The sequence below is a fragment of the Salvelinus alpinus genome, chromosome 39 (assembly GCF_045679555.1).
Source record: "Salvelinus alpinus chromosome 39, SLU_Salpinus.1, whole genome shotgun sequence".
In the NCBI taxonomy this organism is placed as follows: Eukaryota; Metazoa; Chordata; class Actinopteri; order Salmoniformes; family Salmonidae; genus Salvelinus; species Salvelinus alpinus.
Genome location: NC_092124.1, coordinates 6,631,338 through 6,653,365, shown reverse-complemented (window position 1 = coordinate 6,653,365; position 22,028 = coordinate 6,631,338). Strand labels below are relative to the sequence as shown.

The following is a 22,028-nucleotide window of genomic DNA, read 5'->3' as shown; positions in this document are numbered from 1 at the left end:
TTGTCGGGGTTACAAATACATGGTATTGCTATTTAGTTCAGTTGAATTCCGGCTCATACAGGAGTTTATGGAAATTATATAGTAGATATAATTGCAAAAAGAACAGTGGAAAGTACTATTGTGGATATACAGGTGCAGTTGGGTAGAGGAGAAATTAAAACATTGATTCGAAAAATTGGTTAGATTGCTGGCAGAGACAATGGGATGAAAGTAGTAAGGGCAGACATTTTTATAGTACAAGGAAATCTATATGGGAGATGGTGTCATATAATGAGAACAGAAGGGAGGAGGTTATGTTGTGTAGGATGAGATTCGGGCATATGGGATTGAATTTATCTTTGAAATTGATGGGGGAAAATGGTACTGGAATGTGTAATGGCTATACGGTAGAGGAAACGGTTGAACATGTATTACCATTTTGTGAAATGTGTGTAGAAAGGGACAGGTTGTTTGACAGGGTCAGAGGTTGGACGGGAGTGGGTGGTATTTTGGGTGGGGGTGATGGGAGTAGTGAGGTTTGTACAGAGTTATTTTATTAGAAATCCAGGGTTAGTTAAGAGAATATAGTGGTATGATAGGTTGTCACACTCCAGTACAGTAGGTGGCGGTGTATGCAATTGTCAGTTCATTGCGATTCGCCAATAAAACTTATGATGAAGAAGAAAGGCAACGCAAATACTGTAGTACGTTTTGAGTTGGCCTGCCTACTTGCAATATCCTGGAAACTGCCGTTAGAAACTGATTTTTCCCCCCTTGCTATATATAAGACAGGCTACATTGTAGCCAATACGTTTCTGTTCGTAGAGTGGCCAGTTTAGATTGTTGTAGCATATGTTTTTGCAGTGAAACAATATTCAACTAAATTTAAAGACGTTGGATGTTTTTTTTTTAATTGTAATTGTTTGACTTTACATAAAGGCGTCTGAAAAAAATGAAAGTGTGTTTCGTCGTGTGTGTGCTGAGCACGGTGGTAGTTTCTTGTTCGGGAGAAAATAGTCGCTTCGAGAAGTCATTCAACTATTCCCCGGGAATGATGCAAGTCCTCCGGGAGACGCTCGCGGATTTGTCCGAGGAGGCGCACGGTTACCTGGTTCACCTTGTCGGGGCAAGGTCCGTTGAAACTGCACAGAAGGTGAGGAACAAAGAATAGCTTGCTCTAAGTTAAATTTAACAGTAGTTCGAATCATAAATTCGTAGTCTAATGATGTCAGTTCTTTTGTCGAATTATGTAGGTTCAAGTACCAACAAGTCGGCCATATACGGGAATCCTTATGCACGCTTGTTTTAGTTCCGTATTTAGTGACCCATGTGTTTGCCTCAAACAGAAGCCTCTATCAACTCTCTCTCGACCTTCTTATCAGTGTTTCTTTCAGGCCTTCTTATCAGTGTTTCTTTCAGGTGGTCAAGTATCTAGCTGAGGCAGCGGCCAGTGGAGCGAATGTTGTTATGAAGTACCTCACCCAGTTCCTGATGGCAGCAGGAGTTGATGGTAAAGAGCTGCTGCTCTAGGATCATTCATTATAATATTAAAGGCAAAACTGATGTTAGATCAGCACTCCTATTCCCACTTTAGGAATACAGGCCCAGGAAGCTATTGCAATACTCTAGTCAGTCACCAACACTGTTCCCAGAGAGCTAAAGCATGTCATGTGCCGGCTTTTGTTTCAGCCCAGCACTAACACACCTAATCAATGTCTTGATGAGCAGTTGACTAGTTGGATCGGGTGTGTTAGAGCGGGGCTGGAGCAAAAACCTGCACAACCTGTGGCTCCCCAGGACCAGGGTTGATAACCAGTGCACTATTCAATAATGGAACAGACAGTTGTCAATACAAAAATAATAATTTCAAATAAATCATTCTATTGATTGATCCCACATCATGCAACATCTCAACACACAACCCATATACAGTACAATGGTACACTCACATTGTCCTTTACTGTAATTGTTCTCTGTAGACACACAACACAAAACCGGATGAAAGTCTGACCTGCCAAGGGAGCCCTTTACCCACTGACAGACATGCCCTGGATTAGGTGTGTGCGCCAGACGGGAAAACCTTTTTCTCCACATTGCCAACAGTAACCTACTAGGCTTTGTGACTATAACTACCGGTACAATAATTACATAGCAACATACTAAGACCACATTTTTGCCAAGTCTTGGAATGGAGACAAGTAAAGGGAGCATTTTAAGATTGCTAGGCCAGAAAATGCACTAATATCATGTTGTGTATCTTTCTTTCTCTCCTCCAGTTGAAATGCCTGTTAACAGTATCACCCCAGATGCTGTGGTCTATATCGGTCAGTGGCTTCTGCTGGCTCTCATTGGCTACTGGCTGCTGTCCCTGGCCTTCCGATTGGTGGCGTCCACTCTGAGGCGGGTCCTGTGGCTACTGAAGCTGGGGGTGGTTTTAGGACTGTTTTGCCTGATCCTAAGTGACCGCAGTGCTGGAACAGAGACTACGGCGCTGCGATTGGCCGGCCTGGTGAGCGTCTGCGTCCTATTGGGTATCGGGCATTCTGGAACCGGGGGCGACAAAACCTACCTGGAGGATCAAGTGAGGGTGCTAGAGAGACGAGTGAGAGAAATGGAGAGGAGGAAAAAGAAGTGAGGGGTGGATGGATGGGAACTGAAAGGCCTTGTTTTGTACATTAATCTAGGTCTAGGATCGTAACAAGGACGTTGTACATAAAGTTTTGTTTAAAAAATTAATAATTGGTATCGTTTTGCATAATGAAGCACTTTGCCTTTTTCATAAACATCTCTTAGTTAATTTGTGTGTGAAACAGAATTGACAGCAAATATGATTAGCTTGTTTTAAAGGAAACAGACAGAGTATGGTCTTTTCTGTTTATTGAGGTGGATATATGCATGTCCTACAGACTATTCTACTATAAATGCTTTTGATATTCGTAGAATAGAAACACTAAACATTCCATGTCTAATGATATGGCGTTGGAAATCATATTTTCTTCATGTCTACACTGATCACCTTTCATTCTCACTCCTTTCCAGTTATGGCGGCATACAACACAAACGAGTTCTCAGATAAAACAAACGGATACACACTTCTATTACCTACATTTGAGATCTGTCCATTCCTTTTAAAGCATGTGCGTGTAGGGGGATGAGACAGTTGGTGAGAAAAGCAGTTCTGGAAGAACGTTTTAAAAGTGACTCAAAGTTTAAGCGTGATCAAGCGGCATTATACCCTGATGAAGACAGCTTGGCTGTCGAAACGTTGGATATTACATTTGCATCTGAGCTCCTAGAGTGTGCGGCTCTCCTTTTGTTTTCAAGTTTCCTAATGAATGTACCCCTGGTCAGCTCAAGGGGACAGGAAAAATAATTTTACATGATTAGATTCAGGGACAGGTCATTTCCTGACCATATAACCAGAACAGGAAAAACTCTTGACCTTCTCCAATTGAGATTATCCCCTTGACCAACTAGGGCCAGGAGTTTTTCCTGTTCTGGTTACATGGTTACCATGTGGTTACATACTATTTCAGCCAATGTTATAATGCAGGCACTGGAAGGTAGTTCATTAGGGTCACGTTGCAGAAGGAAATGTTCCATAGCTTCAATACTGCCCTCGTGTGGAATATTTGTGTATAACGACTCAACATCAAAAGTAACTAACAAGGTATTCTCAGGGAGAGGATCAGGAGATTCAATGATAGAGATCATACTGCTGGTGTCCTTTACAAAGGAGGGGAGCTGTTCTGCGAGTGGTCTAATAAAAAAGTAAACAAAAGTAGATAGAGGGGCTGTTACTGCATCAATGCCCGCTACAATAGGGCGCCCTGGAGGTTTTGTAACATGTTTGTGTTATTTCTACAAAGTATAGAAGGTGGCAATTTTCTTCTAGATTGTACACTCATTAGGAACCTAAAGGAAGCAACCAGGTTGTAACGGGTAGGGACTAACTTAATTTTCCCCAAAAAAATAAATGCTCGTTTCCATTGCATAAAGTTTTTCTACTGTTTGCTTCATTGTGCACTTATGAATACACCCCAGGACAATCTCCCCTTGGCAGAGGAGATGAAGGCACTGGATGCGTTTGCGTGGTAAGGCTTAAGCAAACGACGAGATGAAATTCGAGGAGTGAAATCGGGGGAGGAGTAACTGCGACAGCCTAAAGTTGGACACGTGGTTTTACAACAAATCTCAGATGAACATAGCAGTGTTGCCATTGTTAGAAAAGTATTTCTTTATAAACGTTAAAATAATCATGTCTCCAACTCCCATATCACACAATCATAATTTGAAATCATGTGTGTACATTGTACAAACAATGAGAGAGAGACTCATGTCACATTCATTTTGTATATATCCACTGTATACATAAATCAAGGCAAAGTTGGTTCCTGTTTCAGTCATGTCTTTGGTCACGTTCGTGTGGGTCAAACAAAAACACCCTAATGATTGGTTGACAATAGAGCATCCCACAATGCAGGTGACGGCTGCAGGATGAAGTTGGCGAAGAGCAACTGCAGAAACTTGCAGTCAAAACTTCATGACCTTTGATCACATGGTTTTTGTCAAGTTCATGCAGTCGATATGTAGGCACAAGTGGGATCATTTTTATCCCCATAATGCATCACACTTTGAAAAGGTGGTGACCAACGATGGCCACCGACTTGACAAAAGTGATCTGCTCGAACGCGCACACTGCCTGTAAAACCTTCAGGAGTGCTTCATTATTTAAAATACATTAAATACGATAATAGGATTTTATATTTAAATACCAAAATGTGCCTTCTTTTAAACCAAGACATGTGTTGCAAATGGCACCCTATAGTACACTACTTTTGAGGGGAATGCAGACGATGTATAACATCTTAATAAAATAGTGCCCTCCCAGTGTATTAATAAACTGCCTAAACAGTTATTTGACTCTACTGTTGAAATGAGTAGTTTCATATGTAGAACTAAAATGATGCACCATGCATATAATGACAAACAGCTATACTTTGGCAAGTAAAGGCATTTCTGATCGTATTTGCACATATATATATATACACACACACACACACACACACACACACAAACAACTGTTTAAATATACACAACAGGAAGTAGCTACCTGACTGGCGGAGAGCTTTGCTTGGTCTACCCTGAGTGGATGAGGAGTTGTCCTAGCGCCTTCTGATTGTATGATTAGGAGTGATGAGGGTTCTGATTGGATTATGATACACTTAGAAAAACATTTCCAAAAAGGTTCTTCGGCTGTCCCTATTTTTGGTTCCAGGTAGAACCCTTTTTGGTTCCAGTAGAACCCTGAAAGGCAGTTATCGGTTGTGTTCCTCTCCTCAGACATTGCTGACGAATGCCAGATCTTACAACTCTTGGATAGCTATTTTACTTATCAGCTAACCACATGTTATCGACTGTGCACGACGGCACAATCGATGACGTGGCACGCAACCATTGGTGGATGCATGCAACGTCTCAGCAGGGGAACACGACCAGTGTTTGATAGATGCCATACATTAAATTGGTGGAAGCCCTCAATGGCGCTGCCCATGCCAATACTGCCTTTTGGCCACTAGAGGCCTCTCATTCTCTATGGGCTACACACTGGCTACATTCCAAATCTCTTGTCCACTCCACTTCTAAAAAATAAATGGACTGGGAATATGGTGGAAACTCCCTCAAGCCATTTTTTGCACCAATCCAATGCTTAAATGCTTGAGAGGAAGTGAGTCAGCGCACACTTCTGGAGAAGGGTAGGGATCATGGCCTCTGATTCGGTTTCAGACAAGTTTTTTCCCCCCCAGACATTTTGACTGACTTCATCACAGCTATACAGGAAATAGTCCTTTTAAATGATCTCCTTTCCTTCACTAATATCCCATTTACACAGAGACAAAAACCCTTCTTTTTACATTTGGTTACTTTCTTTTTTGTATATGTGAAAGGGGTAGGGAGTAAAAAGAAAACATGGGTACATTTAAACCACCTCGAGACCTAGTAATGAAACCTGTTTTTTCACAGACCCTGTAACCAAAAAACAGGTATCTGAGAATGGATCTGTTTTTTGCAGGGAAATTCATTAACACTTCCATTGTTTAACACCTCCCTAATTTGAATGGCAAACAGGCCCCATGGTTTTTAAAAGGTATAATAATAGGTCTTATGTCAGAAAACAGTACAACACTCACCAGAAAAGGCTGGATAGGGGAACTGAGGGGCAATGTCTAGGTCACAGTTACATCTACAACATACTGCTTCCTCTCCTATCCCTACCCATTTATAGAAGTGGTCACAGTCAAGGAGAGGAGAAAAGGAAGCCATTGCACCGTATTCGGGACGGAGCCGTGGCAACATTACTCAGGCCGCTCCCGATTGGACCGACGACAGGCGTTCTACAGGAAGTTGGTGGGGGCGTTTTTCCCTGTGTCAATGTTGACCTGGAAGGCTCCGTCTGTGGAGTGCAGAGCTTCAGAGGCGGGCGGGGGGACCTGGGGGGGAGGAGGGAGGAACAATGTCAGAAGGTGTGTGTGTGTGTGTGTGTGTGTGTGTGTGTGTGTATATATGTATGTGAGAGGGTGTATGTGTGTATGAGAGAGTGAGTGAGGACTGACCTGGGGTGGTGGATGGGCAAGGAGGGGATCAGCAGGAGACATGTTCTCCATCTTTATCTCCTCCTTCCCTGAGGGGGCGCTGTACATCACCGGCGCATACCCCTGAAACACACACAGTTACGCAAGCTTCCACACACACACACACATACTAACTACACTCTGAGAGGAGAAGGATCACAATCAGAGGAGCCACAGGGTACTGGTCGGGTGGCCCACTCTACTGTTAGTGGTCAGAGGAGCCACAGGGTACTGGTCGGGCGGCCCACTCTACTGTTAGTGGTCAGAGGAGCCACAGGGTACTGGTCGGGCGGCCCACTCTACTGTTAGTGGTCAGAGGAGCCACAGGGTACTGGTCGGGCGGCCCACTCTACTGTTAGTGGTCGGAGGAGCCACAGGGTACTGGTCGGGCGGCCCACTCTACTGTTAGCGGTCGGAGGAGCCACAGGGTACTGGTCGGGCGGCCCACTCTACTGTTAGCGGTCAGAGGAGCCACAGGGTACTGGTCGGGCGGCCCACTCTACTGTTAGCGGTCAGAGGAGCCACAGGGTACTGGTTGGGCGGCCCACTCTACCGTTAGTGGTCAGAGGAGCCACAGGGTACTGGTTGGGCGGCCCACTCTACCGTTAGTGATCAGAGGAGCCACAGGGTACTGGTTGGGCAGCCCACTCTACTGTTAGTGGTCAGAGGAGCCACAGGGTACTGGTCGGGCGGCCCACTCTACTGTTAGTGATCAGAGGAGCCACAGGGTACTGGTCGGGCGGCCCACTCTACTGTTAGTGGTCAGAGGAGCCACAGGGTACTGGTTGGGCGGCCCACTCTACTGTTAGTGGTCAGAGGGGAGGCAGAGTTAGATCGTAGAACAGAGGGCAGAGGAGTAGGGGCTGATTTGTAGAGTTGAGTTGTGTAGAATAGAATCGAATAGGGTAGACTAGCATAGAGTGGAATAGAACAGAGTACACTCTTAGTACATTATTTTCTATGTAGAACCTTGAAGGGTATAGGATAATCATTTTTGGTTCCAGGTAGAACCCTTTCTACAGAGGGTTGTACATGGAATGCAAAAGGGTTCTACCTGAAACCAAAAAGCGCTCTTGTATGGGGACAGCCGAAGAACCTTTTTGGAACCCTTTTTTCTAAGAGTGTAGAGTATAAATCCCTACCATCGGAGGAACACCAGGGTTGTACTGTGGCTGGTTGGGTGGTGGGCCATTCCACTGTGGGGGCTGGGCAGGGGGGTACATAGGGTCCTGGGGGGGGTAGCCTGGGTTGAAGCACTGAAACAAACCACAACAAAACAACACTGTCACACTCCATCTTCCTTATTTCTTCTCTTGAGGAGTTTCACACCTGACAGGGGGACTATGAGGGTTTCCTAACAATAACCATACAAACTGCTGATATAATGAACAGATGGAGAGAGAGGAGAGATGGATGGACTCACTGGTTGGGGTAGAGAGAGAGAGAGATGTTGGGGTAGATATATATATAGAGAGAGAGAGAAAATAGTGAAGGTGAGAGAGGAGAGATGGATGGACTCACTGGTTGAGGTGGGGGTCCGGTCCATTGAGGCTGGCCTGGCATCCCAGGGTTGTGGGGAGGGTAAACCTGAGGGTAACCTCCCTGTACATGGAGGAGCACCACAGTTCCCTCAGTAAAACAGAGGGACTCAAACATACAAACACTATTGGTGTTGTGATTATGTTGTGTAGTTGTGATTATGTTGTATGTTCTTGGATGCTATTTTTACATATCCGCACTCCTGCCTACACAATTAACCCTCGTGGGATAAATCAAGTATTTTGAATTGAATACTATATGCGATATACTCATACAAGTACTGTACATAAACAGATACTAACATGGACAACCACAGTTCCCAAAGTTAGATAGAAGGACTTATATACTCAACACATTATGGTTCATGACAAGACAAAGATAAGAAAACGACACACACACACACATACAGTCGTGGCCAAAAGTTGAGAATGACACAAATATTAATTTTCAAAGTCTGCTGCCTCAGTTTGTATTATGGCAATTTGCATATACTCCAGAATGTTATGAAGAGTGATCAGCTGAATTGCAACGTCCCTCTTTGCCATGCAAATGAACTGAATCCCCAAAAAACATTTCCACTGCATTTCAGCCCTGCCACAAAAGGACCAGCTGACATCATGTCAGTGATTCTCTCATTAACACAGGTGTGAGTGTTGACGAGAACAAGGCTGGAGATCACTCTGTCATGCTGATTGAGTTTGAATAACAGACTGGAAGCTTCAAAAGGAGGGTGGTGCTTGGAATCATTGTTCTTCCTTTGTCAACCATGGTTACCTACAAGGAAACACGTGCCGTCATCATTGCTTTGCACAAAAAGGGCTTCACAGGCAAGGATATTGCTGCCAGTAAGATTGCACCTAAATCAACCATTTATCGGATCACCAAGAATTTCAAGGAGAGTGGTTCAATTGTTGTGAAGGCGGCTCCAGGGCACCCAAGAAAGTCCAGCAAGCCCAATCTCCTAAAGTTGATTCAGCTGCGGGATCGGGGCACCACCAGTACAAAGCTTGCTCAGGAATTGCAGCAGGCAGGTGCGAGTGCATCTGCACGCACAGTGAGGCAAAGACTTTTGGAGGATGGCCTGGTGTCAAGAAGGGCAGCAAAGAAGCCACTTCTCTCCAGGAAAAACATCTGGGACAGACTGATATTCTGCAAAAGGTACAGGGATTGGTCTGCTGAGGACTGGGGTAAAGTCATTTTCTCTGATGAATCCCCTTTCCAATTGTTTGAGGCATCCGGAAAAAAGCTTGTCCGGAGAAGACAAGGTGAGCGCTACCATCAGTCCTGTGTCATGTCAACAGTAAAGCATCCTGAGACCATTCATGTGTGGGGTTGCTTCTCAGCCAAGGGAGTGGGCTCACTCGCATGATGGAGCACCTTGCCATAAGGCAAAAGTGATAACTAAGTGGCTCGGGGAACAAAACATAGATATTCTGGGTCCATGGTCAGGAAACTCCTCAGACCTTAATCCCATTGAGAACTTATGGTCAATCCTCAAGAGGCAGGTGGACAAACAAAAACCCACAAATTCTGACAATCTCCAAGCATTGATTATGCAAGAATGGGCTGCCATCAGTCAGGATGTGGCCCAGAAGTTAATTGACAGCATGCCAGGGCGGATTGCAGAGGTCTTGAAAAAGAAGGGTCAACACTGCAAATATTGACTCTTTGCATCAACTTCATGTAATTGTCAATAAATGCCTTTGACACTTATGAAATGCTTGTAATTGTACTTCAATATTCCATAGTAACATCTGACAAAAATATCTAAAGACACTGAGGCAGCAGACTTTGTGAAAATTAATATTTGTGTCATTCTCAAAACTTTTTGGCCACGACTGTAGATATAGAATCACTATCTATTCCAATGACATATAAAACACAAGGCATGCACAAACCAACACACCACAGTATATAGTTAAGTGAATAAAGAATAAATGGATAATGTACCATGTTAGGATCTGGGCCTGGGCCATGATAGAACGTCTGCAATAACCACAGAAAACAAAAAACGTCACGTTATTACCGTTCAACTACAAAACATGCGTTACTGCAACAATGTCATTATTACAGTAGTACAGCATGGGAAGGGAGACAGATTAGAGGGAGGAACCTAAGGGCAACTTCTACAAGGGATTTGTCCCAAACGGCACCATATTCCCGAGTGAACTAGTTTTGACCGGAGACCTATGGCGCGAATCGGGTGCCATTTCGTAGCCAAGCCACCATCTAACTATCCCTTACCGGGACACCAGGTCCAGGGGACACCCCTCCTCCGGGCGTGTTGTAGCCGGGAGGGGGGTGCAGAGTCTCGGGGTTGTCCAGTTGGATGGCGGTGGTGTCGGGGGATTTGTTCTTGAAGATCCTCTTCCGGCAACAGAAGCAGATACTGGCGGGGATACCGAGCAGGAGGAGGAGGGCCATGAGGGGGTTGCCTGCTTCATTCTCATGTTTGTCTGGAGGGGGATAGAGGGAGGGGCGGGGGGCACAGGGAGGGAGGAGAGGAGGAAGGAGAGGGAGAGAGAGATGCAGAAGGAGAGAGACGAGGGAGTTAATTTGGGAGACATAGCAAAGCCGTAAGGGGAACAGGAGGGAGTGATTGACAGACGACATGTGTTTCACTCTATGCATGTTGTATTCTATCCCCCCTCACATCCCTCTCACCCCACCCCCCTCTTTCCCATTACCCCCATAGCTTACCGAGCAGCCCTGTAGTCCTACAAATAACCAACTAATTAGGGACAGACAGAGACATATGAGCTGCGAGCCAAACAATGTGTATCCCAAAAGGCACCCTATTCCACTATGGGTCCTGGTCAAAACTAGTGCACTATATCAGGAATAGTGTGCCATTTGGAACGAAGGGCCAGTATACCAGACCGTTGGGAAGGGAACCTGATGCTGTGTCTATTTCCATTACGTACTCAAACTTCAACATGACCTAACAGAGGTCATTTCATTCTAAGAATTCTATACAGCCAACACCACGTGTCTCCATACAGCCAACACCACTTGTCTCCATACAGCCAACACCACTTGTCTCTATACAGCACCAGATTGTATCTCTCTGATTTGTTAATACTTACAATGTGTTACTACTATGTACTAAGCATACTTGGATATTTGTGGACTAGTTTTGACCAGAGCCCAGTGTACTAAATAGGGTGCCATGGGGTGCTTATTACATACGCTGCAGCTACTGTTAATTAATTATCTATCCTGTTGCCTTGTCCCTTTACCCCTACCTATATGTACAGTGCATTAGGAAAATATTCAGACCCCTTTACTTTTTTCACTTTTTGTTACGTTACAGCCTTCCTAGAGCTGGCCGACTCTTGGTGGGTCCAAACTTCTTCCATTTAAGAATGATGGAGGCCACTGTGTTCTTGGGGACCTTCAATGCTGAATAAAAAAATGTTGTACCCTTCCCCAGATCTGTGTCTCGACACAATCCTGTCTCGGAGCTCTATGAACAATTCCTTCGACCTCATGACTTGGTTTTTGCTCTGACATGAACTGTCCAACTGTGGGACCTCATATAGACTGGTGTGTGCCTTTCCAAATCATGTCCAACCAATTGAATTTACCACAGGTGGACTCCAATCAAGTTGTAGAAACTCAAGGATGGTTAATGGAAACAGGATGCACCTGCGTTCAATATTTCTGGATTTTACAAAAGTTTCGAAAAACCTATCTTCGCTTTGACATTAGGGGGCTTTGTGTGTAAATGAATGACGATTATTTATTTATTTTTTATACATTTTAGAATAAAGCTGTAACGTAACAACGTGTTACGTTACAGCCTTATTACCTCATACCCCTGCACATCGACTGGGTACTGGTACCCTGTGTATATAGCTAAATTATCGTTACTCATTGTGGATTTATACATTTACATTTAAGTCATTTAGCTGACGCTCTTATCCAGAGCGACTTACAAATTGGAAAGTTCATACATATTCATCCTGGTCCCCCCGTGGGGAATGAACCCACAACCCTGGCGTTGCAAGCGCCATGCTCTACCAACTGAGCCACACGGGACCACGTGTTTATTCCTTGTTATTATTATACATTTATTATTTTTCCTTTTGTATTGTTGGGAAGGGCCCGTAACTAAGCATTTCACCAGTCCTACACCTGTTGTTTACGAAGCATGTGACAAATAACTATAGATTTTCCTTTCAGGATTTGGAACACCGACAGCATCTGCGCAGACTAAGGTTTGGAGTGAAGTGGTATCCCTCCCAACACACTCATGATAACTCAGTGGAAGTGAGTATCGCTGCAGAGCTAACTAACAATCTATGGCAACACGGCAAAACCACAACCTGTGAGTTCCATCCTGACGATGGAGACCACCCGGTCTCTCGTGTCCTTCAGCGTGTAGTGGCCCACGTCCGAGGTGTTGACCTTCTGGATGCTGATCTTGGTGGAAAGGGTCTTGACCCGGTTCCAGTAGTCTGGGAGGTCCTGGGCCACCACTGCCCCATCATGCACCAGGGTGACGTTGACGTTGGCGCCTGAGAAGGAGAGCGTGGCGTCGGCCTGGTTGATGCCCTCCAATGAGATGTGGAGTTCCTCGCCCGCCACGCACTTTGTGTACTCGCGCCTGGCTGAGAAAAGGAAGAAAATGTTGCATTAGAGGAAAAGGGTGAGAGAAAGAGGGGAGGAGGGTACACATGAAGGGGTGAGAGAGAGGGGGGTGGATGAGAGACAGTAGGTGGAAAGAGAGAGAAGGAAGGAGCGAGCAAGAGTGAGAGAAAAATAGAGACAAAGGCCAAGATAAAAAAAGTTCTGTACACTATCCGACAATAACAAAGGGCAATAATTAAAGGGATAGCCGTAGTCCGAGGGTCAGATGAACTCGTGGATACCATTTTTATGCCTCTGCGTCCAGTATGAAGGAAGTTAGAGGTAGTTTTGCGAGCCAATGCTAACTAGCTCTAGAGCATGCTAGCTGTTCCTATAGACTTCGTCATTGCGCTAACGCTAGTTAGCAACTTTCTTCAAACTTAAGCAGAGACATAAAAATGGTATCCACGAGTTCATCGGACTCTGTGGAAGTAGATGAAGGGCTTCGTGCCAAAATCCTGAAATATCCCTTTAAATAACATGCAAAGCACTCACTGGTCACGGCCACTTTGAGCGAGGAGATCTCCTTGTTCCAGTAGTCGCTCTGGACATAGGTCCCCTGGTCCTTGTAAGTCACCTTCAGGGGGGCAAAGGTCAAACACTTAACAGGGACGATCAAATCAAACTTTATTTAAAAGTGCATTTAAAATCTCTTCACAAAAATGTTTTAATAATATATTAAATGAAGAGATAGAGGATGGTAGGTGCATTGGTGGGACAGGACGGGTGTTAAGTAATATTAATAGTACCGGTCAAAACCAAGTGGTGTTTTTTGTTATAAGTAGGAAACCATCCCCTCAAACCCCCCCTCATTGACCTCTGGTGGTATGATCTGATTTGATATACTTTATTGTCCCCGAGGGGAAATTTGACTTGGACAATTAAAGAGACAGTCACTCACTTGGTCCAGATACCAGCTCCTGTCGGTTCCTGTCCCAGACACTTTTCCCCTGGTGGACCGGGATCCACGGTCCCAGTACAGGTATGTCTTCAGGGGCTCTGCAGCGGGGGTGAACTCCAGCTTCTCAGCACTCTTCGGGAGGTAGATCTTCAGCTGACGCCCGTGGGACAGACGCTTGTGCAGGTCAGGCACCACGTAGCCATCTGAGGAAAAAGAGCGAGCGAGAGAGAAAGATATGAGGTTGGAGAGAGAGGGAAGGGAGGGAGAGAGAAAGAGAGTGTGGAAGTGAGGATTAACACATTTTATGCAACATTATCTGAAGCCGTGGTAAACACAGATAATGTAGCTTGAAACGCTTTTAAAACAACTTTTATCTACAAATTCTTGACATTTGCTGACAATGTCCCAAATGGCATCTTATCTTCACTATAAAGTGCACTATGGGGCCGTGGTCAAAAGTAGTGCCCTATATAGGGAATAGGGTGCCATTAGTGATGGGCCCTAGTTTTCTGCTGTTGACTAATGCAGTTGGTGGTGTAGGAAGGTGTGGTGCAGGAGCTATAACAGGTACAATGACGCCAGCGTAGTACTAGCGGTAGTGGGCCCTACCTACATTCCTGTCCATTCATCTTGAAATGTCAACCGAATCCTCCTCCAGGATTTAATTTGTCCATCAACTGTGTTCTCACACGTTTTTTTGGGGGGGGGGGTTTGTTCATGACCTTTCAGTGGAATGTAAAGAGCTAAATGAACGGAAGAGCCGTGGGGTGCTGGTGACACTCCCCGCTCGCAACGCATATGAAACTCCCGGCTGGAGACCGGGTTAAAATCACCGTCGTTCTTTCCAGCTTTCTCCCCTCTCCACCCCTGTATCCCGTTGTCATTTCTAAACTGTCTTTTCTTTCTTTAAAAACAAACAAACAAGGGAATACACAGGAAGCTCCAACTCACCCACACTGAGAACAGTGCCCAGCAGGATCCAAAGACTCCACATCATCTGTATTGACATAGACAGCATTGGCATATCACAATAAATATGATAAATGATATTATGAACAGGTTGTGGGGGGGTGTAAGACAGACGAACAACAAATAAACAACAAAAGTAACTAAATGATGAATAAATAAAAGAACAACCCAATTTACAGTGACGCTGATCATTTATACAGTACAACTACACCAAAAATGTCTTCTGTGCAATCGAAATAGTCACAACAAAACCGGTGGAGTGATTGTTACAGTCAGTCAAGCAGGGGTAGGGCATGTTAGGACAGTGTTTCCCACGGTTTGGTCTTGGCTCAACCCTTTTGGTACTGGATAGAGGAGACTAGAGACTGAGGCCGCATCCCAAATGGCATAGTGCACTACTTTTGACCATGGCTCTGGTCAAAAGTCGTGCATTTGATAGAGAACAGGGTGCCATTTTGGCCGCAGCCTGTCCAGACTAGAAATGAGGTCTCTAGTGGGTCAGGAGAAGATGTGAAGAGCAACAGTAATGGGCAACTAGAGGTCCGCAGACCCCCTTTTGAAGGCCTTTGGATCAACCCCCCCCCACCCCCAAAAAATATAGAATTGTAATCAGTAAACATCATGGAACACAAAGAGTGACTGCCTTTAAAAAGCAACGAATCCATTTGAAAACGGCCTATGTGGCATCGATATGAGTCAGAAGCAGCTTTTCTAGTGCAGTGATGGGAAACGAGGTCAGCGGCCCCTCTTTTGAAGGCCCTCAGATACATTTCCAAAAAAAAGTTGTGGGCAACTGCGGCCCCTCATGAGTTCAGATTTTTGGTCGGATTTAGAGATGAGAGCAAATAATGCAAATCAACTGAGCTCAAATAGTGATAAATAATGTAGGCTATTTGCAGCTTTACCTTTACAAAATGTTAAAGTAAAATCGTAAAACTGAAATGATCACACCCCTCTCATATTTATTATACTATAAAAAGCTAAACTGATCCTAGATCCACAGCATTCCTACTCTGAGACACTTAGGGGTCCATGGAGTTACCAAGGTAACGTGGGCTCCCGAATCACAACCGGCCGTGATTGGGAGTCCCATAGGGCGGCGCACAATTGGCCCAGCGTCGTCCGGGTTTGCCCGGTGTAGGCCGTCATTGTAAATAAGAATTTGTTCTGATTTGCCTAGTTAAATAAAGGTTACATTTAAATAAAGGTTACACAACGTGGCCGGTCACACCGCTACCCCCCGTCCTGTCTCAGAACAAACTTTATTGTACAACCCTTCCTGTTGTTGTAATGCGTACGGTCCTCTCCCACACACAGCACAGCCACCGTGGAAAAATACGCGGGCTACCCACATCCTCTGGAATTTGCACGCTTCAGAAGTGTGTGAGTCACCGTGTGGAATTCGATGCTTCACATTTCGTGATCCTCTGGCAATATGGCTCTGTGATAGGTATAGAACTAGTATAGCCCTTGTGTAGCTGGTTACATCAAACAATCTCTGAAACTTTATTTTAATCATTGTCACACTAAACCGATCATAATCATTTCAAGTGACTACAGAGATGTTATAAAGAAACTGATCATATCTATGATTAGGCTACATCGACCATTCCACAACAGGCCTGTAGCCCATAGCATGCAATTTATAATATGTAATTTTTTTATTTTTTATAAATGATTTATTATGACGTATAGCCTATTCTCGGGCGTCTCTCCGGCATGATATATAAAATCTAGGAAACAAGCATAACCGTTTAATAAGGATCGGACCCTTTCCCCCCCATTTTCACCTAAAATGACATACCCAAATCTAACTGCCTGTAGCTCAGGACCTGAAGTAAGGATATGCATATTCTTTATACCATTTGAAAGGAAACACTTTGAATTTTGTGGAAATGTGAAATTAATGTAGGAGAATATAACACATTAGATCTGGTAAAAGATAATACAAAGAAAAAAACATGCGTTTTTTTCCATCATCTTTGAAATGCAAGAGAAAGGCCAATATATGACTTAGGAATCTAGGAGCAATTTAGATTTTGGCCACTAGATGGGAGCACTGTATGTGCAAAGTTTTAGACTGATCCAATGAACCATTGCATTTCTGTTCAAAATGTTGTATCAAGACTGCCCAAATGTGCCTAATTGGTTTATTAATACATTTAAGTTCATAATTGTGCACTCTCCTCAAACAACAGCATGGTATTCTTTCACTAATAGCTACTGTAAACTAGACAGTGCAGTTAGACTAACAATAATTTAAGCTTTCTACCCATTTCAGATATGTCTATGTCCTGGGAAATGTTCTTGTTACTTGAACAAGTATTTGATCCACTGCCGATTTTGCAGGTTTTCCTACTTACAAAGCATGTAGAGGTCTGTAATTTTGTATCATAGGTACACTTCAACTGTGAGAGATGGAATCTAAAATCAATCAAAAATCCAGAAAATCACATTGTATGATTTTTAAGTAATTAATTTGCATTTTATTGCATGACATAAGTATTTGATCACCTACCAACCAGTAAGAATTCCCGGATCTCACAGACCTGTTAGTTTTTCTTTAAGAAGCCCTCCTGTTCTCCACTCATTACCTGTATTAACTGCACCTGTTTGAACTCGTTACCTGTATAAAAGACACCTGTCCACACACTCAATCAAACAGACTCCAACCTCTCCACAATGGCCAAGACCAGAGAGCTGTGTAAGGACATCAGGTATAAAATTGTAGACCTGCACAAGGCTGGGATGGGCTACAGGACAATAGGCAAGCAGCTTGGTGAGAAGGCAACAACTGTTGGCGCAATTATTAGAAAATGGAAAAAGTTCAAGATGACGGTCAATCACCCTCGGTCTGGGGCTCCATGCAAGATCTCACCTCGTGGGGCATCAATGATCATGAGGAAGGTGAGGGATCAGCCCAGAACTACACGGCAGGACCTGGTCAATGACCTGAAGAGAGCTGGGACCACAGTCTCAAAGAAAACCATTAGTAACACACTACGCCGTCATGGATTAAAATCCTGCAGCGTACGCAAGGTCCCCCTGCTCAAGCCAGCGCATGTCCAGGCCCGTCTGAAGTTTGCCAATGACCATCTGGATGATCCAGAGGAGGAATGGGAGAAGGTCATGTGGTCTGATGAGACAAAAATTGAACTTTTTGGTCTAAACTCCACTCACCGTGTTTGGAGGAAGAAGAAGGATGAGTACAACCCCAAGAACACCATCCCAACCGTGAAGCATGGAGGTGGAAACATCATTCTTTGGGGATGCTTTTCTGCAAAGGGGACAGGACGACTGCACCGTATTGAGGGGAGGATGGATGGGGCCATGTATCGTGAGATCTTGGCCAACAACCTCCTTCCCTCAGTAAGAGCATTGAAGATGGGTCGTGGCTGGGTCTTCCAGCATGACAACGACCCGAAACACACAGCCAGGGCAACTAAAGGAGTGGCTCCGTAAGAAGCATCTCAAGGTCCTGGAGTGGCCTAGCCAATCTCCAGACCTGAACTCAATAGAAAATCTTTGGAGGGAGCTGAAAGTCTGTATTGCCCAGCGACAGCCCCAAAACCTGAAGGATGTCTGTATGGAGGAGTGGGCCAAAATCCCTGCTGCAGTGTGTGCAAACCTGGTCAAGAACTACAGGAAACGTATGGTCTCTAATTGCAAACAAAGGTTTCTGTACCAAATATTAAGTTCTGCTTTTCTGATGTATCAAATACTTATGTCATGCAATAAAATGCAAATTAATTACTTTAAAATCATACAATGTGATTCTGGATTTTTGTTTTAGATTCCGTCTCTCACCGTTGAAGTGTACCTATGATAAAAATTACAGACCTCTACATGCTTTGTAAGTAGGAAAACCTGCAAATTCGGCAGTGTATCAAATACTTGTTCTCCCCACTGTAGATGTTAAACGGCCTCAAACTGTTGAGGATCCATAGAACACTACAGTGAGTAGTGTCCGTCTCTGCAGAGAACTGGCAGTTCACATGGGGCTGTATAATCTACAGAGAGTGATTTCCTTTGGGAATGAGACAATGGAATTTAAGCAACAGCAAAAATCTAACAAACAATGATGAACCAGAACCACATCAAGCAGATTTCTAGGAATGAAGGAAGTCTACTATTTGATATTTTCTTTAAAGGTCCAATGCAGACGTTTTTATCCCAATGGCAAATCATTTCTGGGTAACAATTAAGTATCTTACTGTTAAAAAAATAAAAAAATAAATAGCTTCTTAGCAAAGAGATATTTCGCAAGCAAGAATTTTGCTAGGACTGTCTTGGAGTGGTCGGAGTGGGGAGGGTAAAACTGAAAACTAGCTGTTATTGGCAGAGAAGTTTGGAGACAACGGGGAGGGAGGGGAATATGAGTTAATAGACCTTTCTTATTGTTTTTTGTTTTGTTTAACTGAAATGGAATGTTCATATCCTGTATATTTGACTGTGATATGTGGGTATCTCAAGTATCTATTTTAAGATGAATCCACTTACTGTAAGTCGTTAAGGATAAGAGCATCTGCTAAATGACTAAAATGTCAAATGTAAATGTTTTGAATACAGATCTCATATTACTGTATTGAATTATTTTTGTAAACATTTTTGTAAACATTAATGTCACAAATGTATCATTTGTATAGTTCTTTATAAATAAATACATTTGACTGTGTAAAACCTAGCAGTACTCCTTATTTATTTGAGAGTGAGGCGGATATATGTAGCCTATAGCATTTTGCTGAAAAAAACATACGATTATTTTGTCTCTGAAATGAAACCATCAAGTGATAGATTTTAAACAAATACATGTCTGTCATTGAACAACCCCGTGCCATGATTAGATAATGAAAAAAAGATATTTTTTCTCCTCATAAGTGTCTCTCTCCATTTTCCGGGAGGGGCTTCACGCAGTGACCGGAGATGGTAGCGCTAAAAGGGTAGTCTGAGCGTAGTGAAAAGAACCCGCGGGCGTGTTCAGACGGGCAGCAGACATTCCTCGCGTATTTATGCCGCGTTCAAATCTACTGGGAACTCGTAAGTGGGAACAAGGAAATCTACCAATTCCGACTTTAGTGGGTTCAAAACAACTGAAAACGGGGAAAAAACGGGCTCCGACTGTGATAAATCGATTTGAACGGTCAACCCGCTCGGAACTCCAACTCGGGAAGTCGGGACTCTTTCTAGAGCTTCGACTTTCCGACCTGAAGATCACTGACGTCACAAGTTCTCAGTTGTCTTAAACGCGGCATTAACACTGCGAAGCCCGTCCAGGGCACACGTGACTTCCCACATTGATTCATTAGTTAGATAGTCCCAAATGGCACCCTGTTCCTCTTAGTGTACTGCTCTGGCCAAAAGTACTGCACTATAGGGAATAGAGTGCCATTTGGGATGAAGTAGTCTAGAAGACACAGAGACAATGTATCTAGATGATTCTCTCAAAATAATGATAATTACTGTTTGACAATAATAACTTGTTATAGCTTACTATTAATAGTCTTTAGAAGCCTAGAAAACGTTGTTTTCTCAGAGCCTAGGCCTAAATCATGTGCTCTAATTTAGACGTTCATTCTAGTTTAGCTTACTCTAAAATGGTATTGCCTCTAACCTAAAGTGAAAGAAATTGTATTAATCCACATTGATAGTAATAAATTATAGCAGGGGTAGGAAGTCCGCATGACAGGGGGAGCAGGTAATCATTTATACATATTTACAACTGTAAAAATGATAAATGTCCATTGGGGTGAAGGCAGGGTAAATGTCCGTTGGGGGATGGCTGGGGGTCAGCGGCAGTATGATCTCGATGGTGCAAGGGCCATCGAGGACAGGCCACATTTCAAATCAAACGTAATTTGTCACATGCGCAGAATACAACAAGTGTAGACCTTACCGTGAAATGCCCTTAACCAACAGTGCAGTTCACGAAGAGTTAAGAAAATATTTACCAAATAATAAAAAGTAAAACAATAACACAACAATCAAGTGAGATTTTAAACAAATACATGTCTGTAATTGAACAACCCCATGCCATGATTACATAGTGAAAAAAACAATAATTTATTTAAACAACATTTCTGAACATGGCTATATAGCGTTTTGGAATTAAACTCTTCAAATATACATAAAAACACAGAATTGTCACGTTTTTGACTGCACTGGGCATTTAACGCATATAGTGCGGTTCACTGTGTGACCCGGGAGATAGCGAGTCTGACTCAAAACAATATGCGCACACGCACAACCCACCTGGCACGAGACAGGGAGGCTCGCACGCAAGCGCCCAGACACCGTGGAACACGACGCAATAAAAATAACAAGAATCTCCAAAGTAAATTCCAAACAAACATCACTGAACAAGGCAACTGAAGTAAATCATACAAAGAGTGTCAACTGCCTATGTTGCAAAGAAACGGGCTGAATAAACTAAAAGCCACAATGGAACATTTCATTTTGAGCAGTAAACATGGATCTCGCACACACTTCTTATTGTGCATGCATAATATATAGATAGGCTACATACCTTGATATGAAAGAATCCAGGTGATTATTTTGCTGTTTTTCTCCTCATAACAGTGTCTCTCTCTATTTTCCGGGAGGAGCTTCACGCAGTGACCGGAGATGGTAGAACTAAAAGGGTAGTCTGAGCGTAGTGAAAAGAACGCGCGGGCGTGGTGAGACTGGTAATGACAGACGGGGCAGCAGAAATTCCTCGCGTATTTATGCCGCGTTCAAATCTACTAGGAACAAGGAAATCTACGACTTCCGACTTTAGTGGGTTCAAAACAACTGTGAAAAAAAACGAGCACCGACTGGGAATAATCGATTTAAACGGTCAATCCGCTCGGAATTCCAACTCGGGAACTCGGGCCTCTGTCTAGAGCTTCGACTTTCCGACCTGAAGATCACTGACGTCACGAGTTCCCAGTTGTCTTAAACGCGGCATTAACACGGAAGCCCGTCCAGGGCACACGTGACTTCCCACATTGATTCATCAGTAAAATAGTCCCAAATGGCACTCTGTTCCTCTTAGTGCCATTTGGGATGAAGTAGTCTAGAAGATACAGAGGAGACAATGTATCTAGATGATTCTCTCAAAATAATGATATTTACTGTTTGACAATGATAACTTGTTATAGCTTACTATTAATAGTCTTTAGAAGCCTAGAAAACGTTGTTTTCTCAGAGCCTAGGCCTAAATCATGTGCTCTAATTTAGACGTTCATTCTAGTTTAGCTTACTCTAAAATGGTATTGCCTCTAACCTAAAGTGAAAGAAATTGTATTAATCCACATTGATAGCAATAAATTATAGCAGGGGTAGGAAGTCCGCATGACAGGTGCAGCAGGTAATCATTTATACATATTTACAACTGT

The 22,028-nt window shown here is 43.6% G+C and overlaps 2 protein-coding genes across 4 annotated transcripts; one reads left to right on the top strand and one right to left on the bottom strand.

The window, feature by feature from the left end:
* The first annotated feature begins 568 nt into the window (after nucleotides 1–568).
* Nucleotides 569–2,715, top strand: LOC139566653 (voltage-gated monoatomic cation channel TMEM109-like). Of its 2 annotated transcripts, none has more exons than XM_071387908.1 (3): nucleotides 569–1,132; nucleotides 1,399–1,489; nucleotides 2,256–2,715. In XM_071387908.1, exons 1-3 carry the CDS (start codon nucleotides 932–934, stop codon nucleotides 2,612–2,614), a joined length of 651 nt encoding a protein of 216 aa, XP_071244009.1. In that variant the 5' UTR covers nucleotides 569–931; the 3' UTR covers nucleotides 2,615–2,715. The 2 variants fall into 2 exon arrangements, with proteins under 2 accessions (XP_071244009.1, XP_071244008.1); XM_071387907.1 differs by having other exon boundaries at nucleotides 655–1,132; nucleotides 1,387–1,489.
* A 124-nt stretch (nucleotides 2,716–2,839) lies between these two features.
* LOC139566652 (uncharacterized) lies at nucleotides 2,840–21,539 on the bottom strand. 2 transcript variants are annotated; one of them, XM_071387905.1, is made up of 11 exons: nucleotides 21,176–21,536; nucleotides 14,635–14,680; nucleotides 13,684–13,886; nucleotides 13,278–13,359; nucleotides 12,479–12,763; nucleotides 10,395–10,606; nucleotides 10,101–10,136; nucleotides 8,133–8,213; nucleotides 7,754–7,867; nucleotides 6,594–6,695; nucleotides 2,840–6,470 (listed from the first exon to the last, which is right to left on the bottom strand). In XM_071387905.1, the coding sequence occupies exons 2-11, from the start codon at nucleotides 14,678–14,680 to the stop codon at nucleotides 6,375–6,377; spliced, it is 1,257 nt and encodes a 418-aa protein (XP_071244006.1). In that variant the 5' UTR covers nucleotides 21,176–21,536; the 3' UTR covers nucleotides 2,840–6,374. The 2 variants fall into 2 exon arrangements, with proteins under 2 accessions (XP_071244006.1, XP_071244007.1); XM_071387906.1 differs by lacking the exon at nucleotides 10,101–10,136 and having other exon boundaries at nucleotides 21,176–21,539.
* Between the last annotated feature and the right edge of the window lie 489 nt (nucleotides 21,540–22,028).

What these genes read in the sequence shown, in the direction of transcription:
- LOC139566652 (XM_071387905.1), bottom strand. Translation starts at nt 14,680, where the DNA reads ATGATGTGGAGTCTTTGGATCCTGCTGGGCACTGTTCTCAGTGTGG. An exon ending in GGGCACTGTTCTCAGTGTGG is followed by an intron (nt 13,887 to 14,634) that starts GTGAGTTGGAGC and finishes CTTTTTCCTCAG; the next exon opens with ATGGCTACGTGGTGCCTGAC. An exon ending in CGTCAGGATGGAACTCACAG is followed by an intron (nt 10,607 to 12,478) that starts GTTGTGGTTTTG and finishes ATCCCCCTCCAG; the next exon opens with ACAAACATGAGAATGAAGCA.
- LOC139566653 (XM_071387907.1), top strand. Translation starts at nt 932, where the DNA reads ATGAAAGTGTGTTTCGTCGTGTGTGTGCTGAGCACGGTGGTAGTTTCT. An exon ending in CCGTTGAAACTGCACAGAAG is followed by an intron (nt 1,133 to 1,386) that starts GTGAGGAACAAA and finishes CCTTCTTATCAG; the next exon opens with TGTTTCTTTCAGGTGGTCAA. An exon ending in GATGGCAGCAGGAGTTGATG is followed by an intron (nt 1,490 to 2,255) that starts GTAAAGAGCTGC and finishes TCTCTCCTCCAG; the next exon opens with TTGAAATGCCTGTTAACAGT.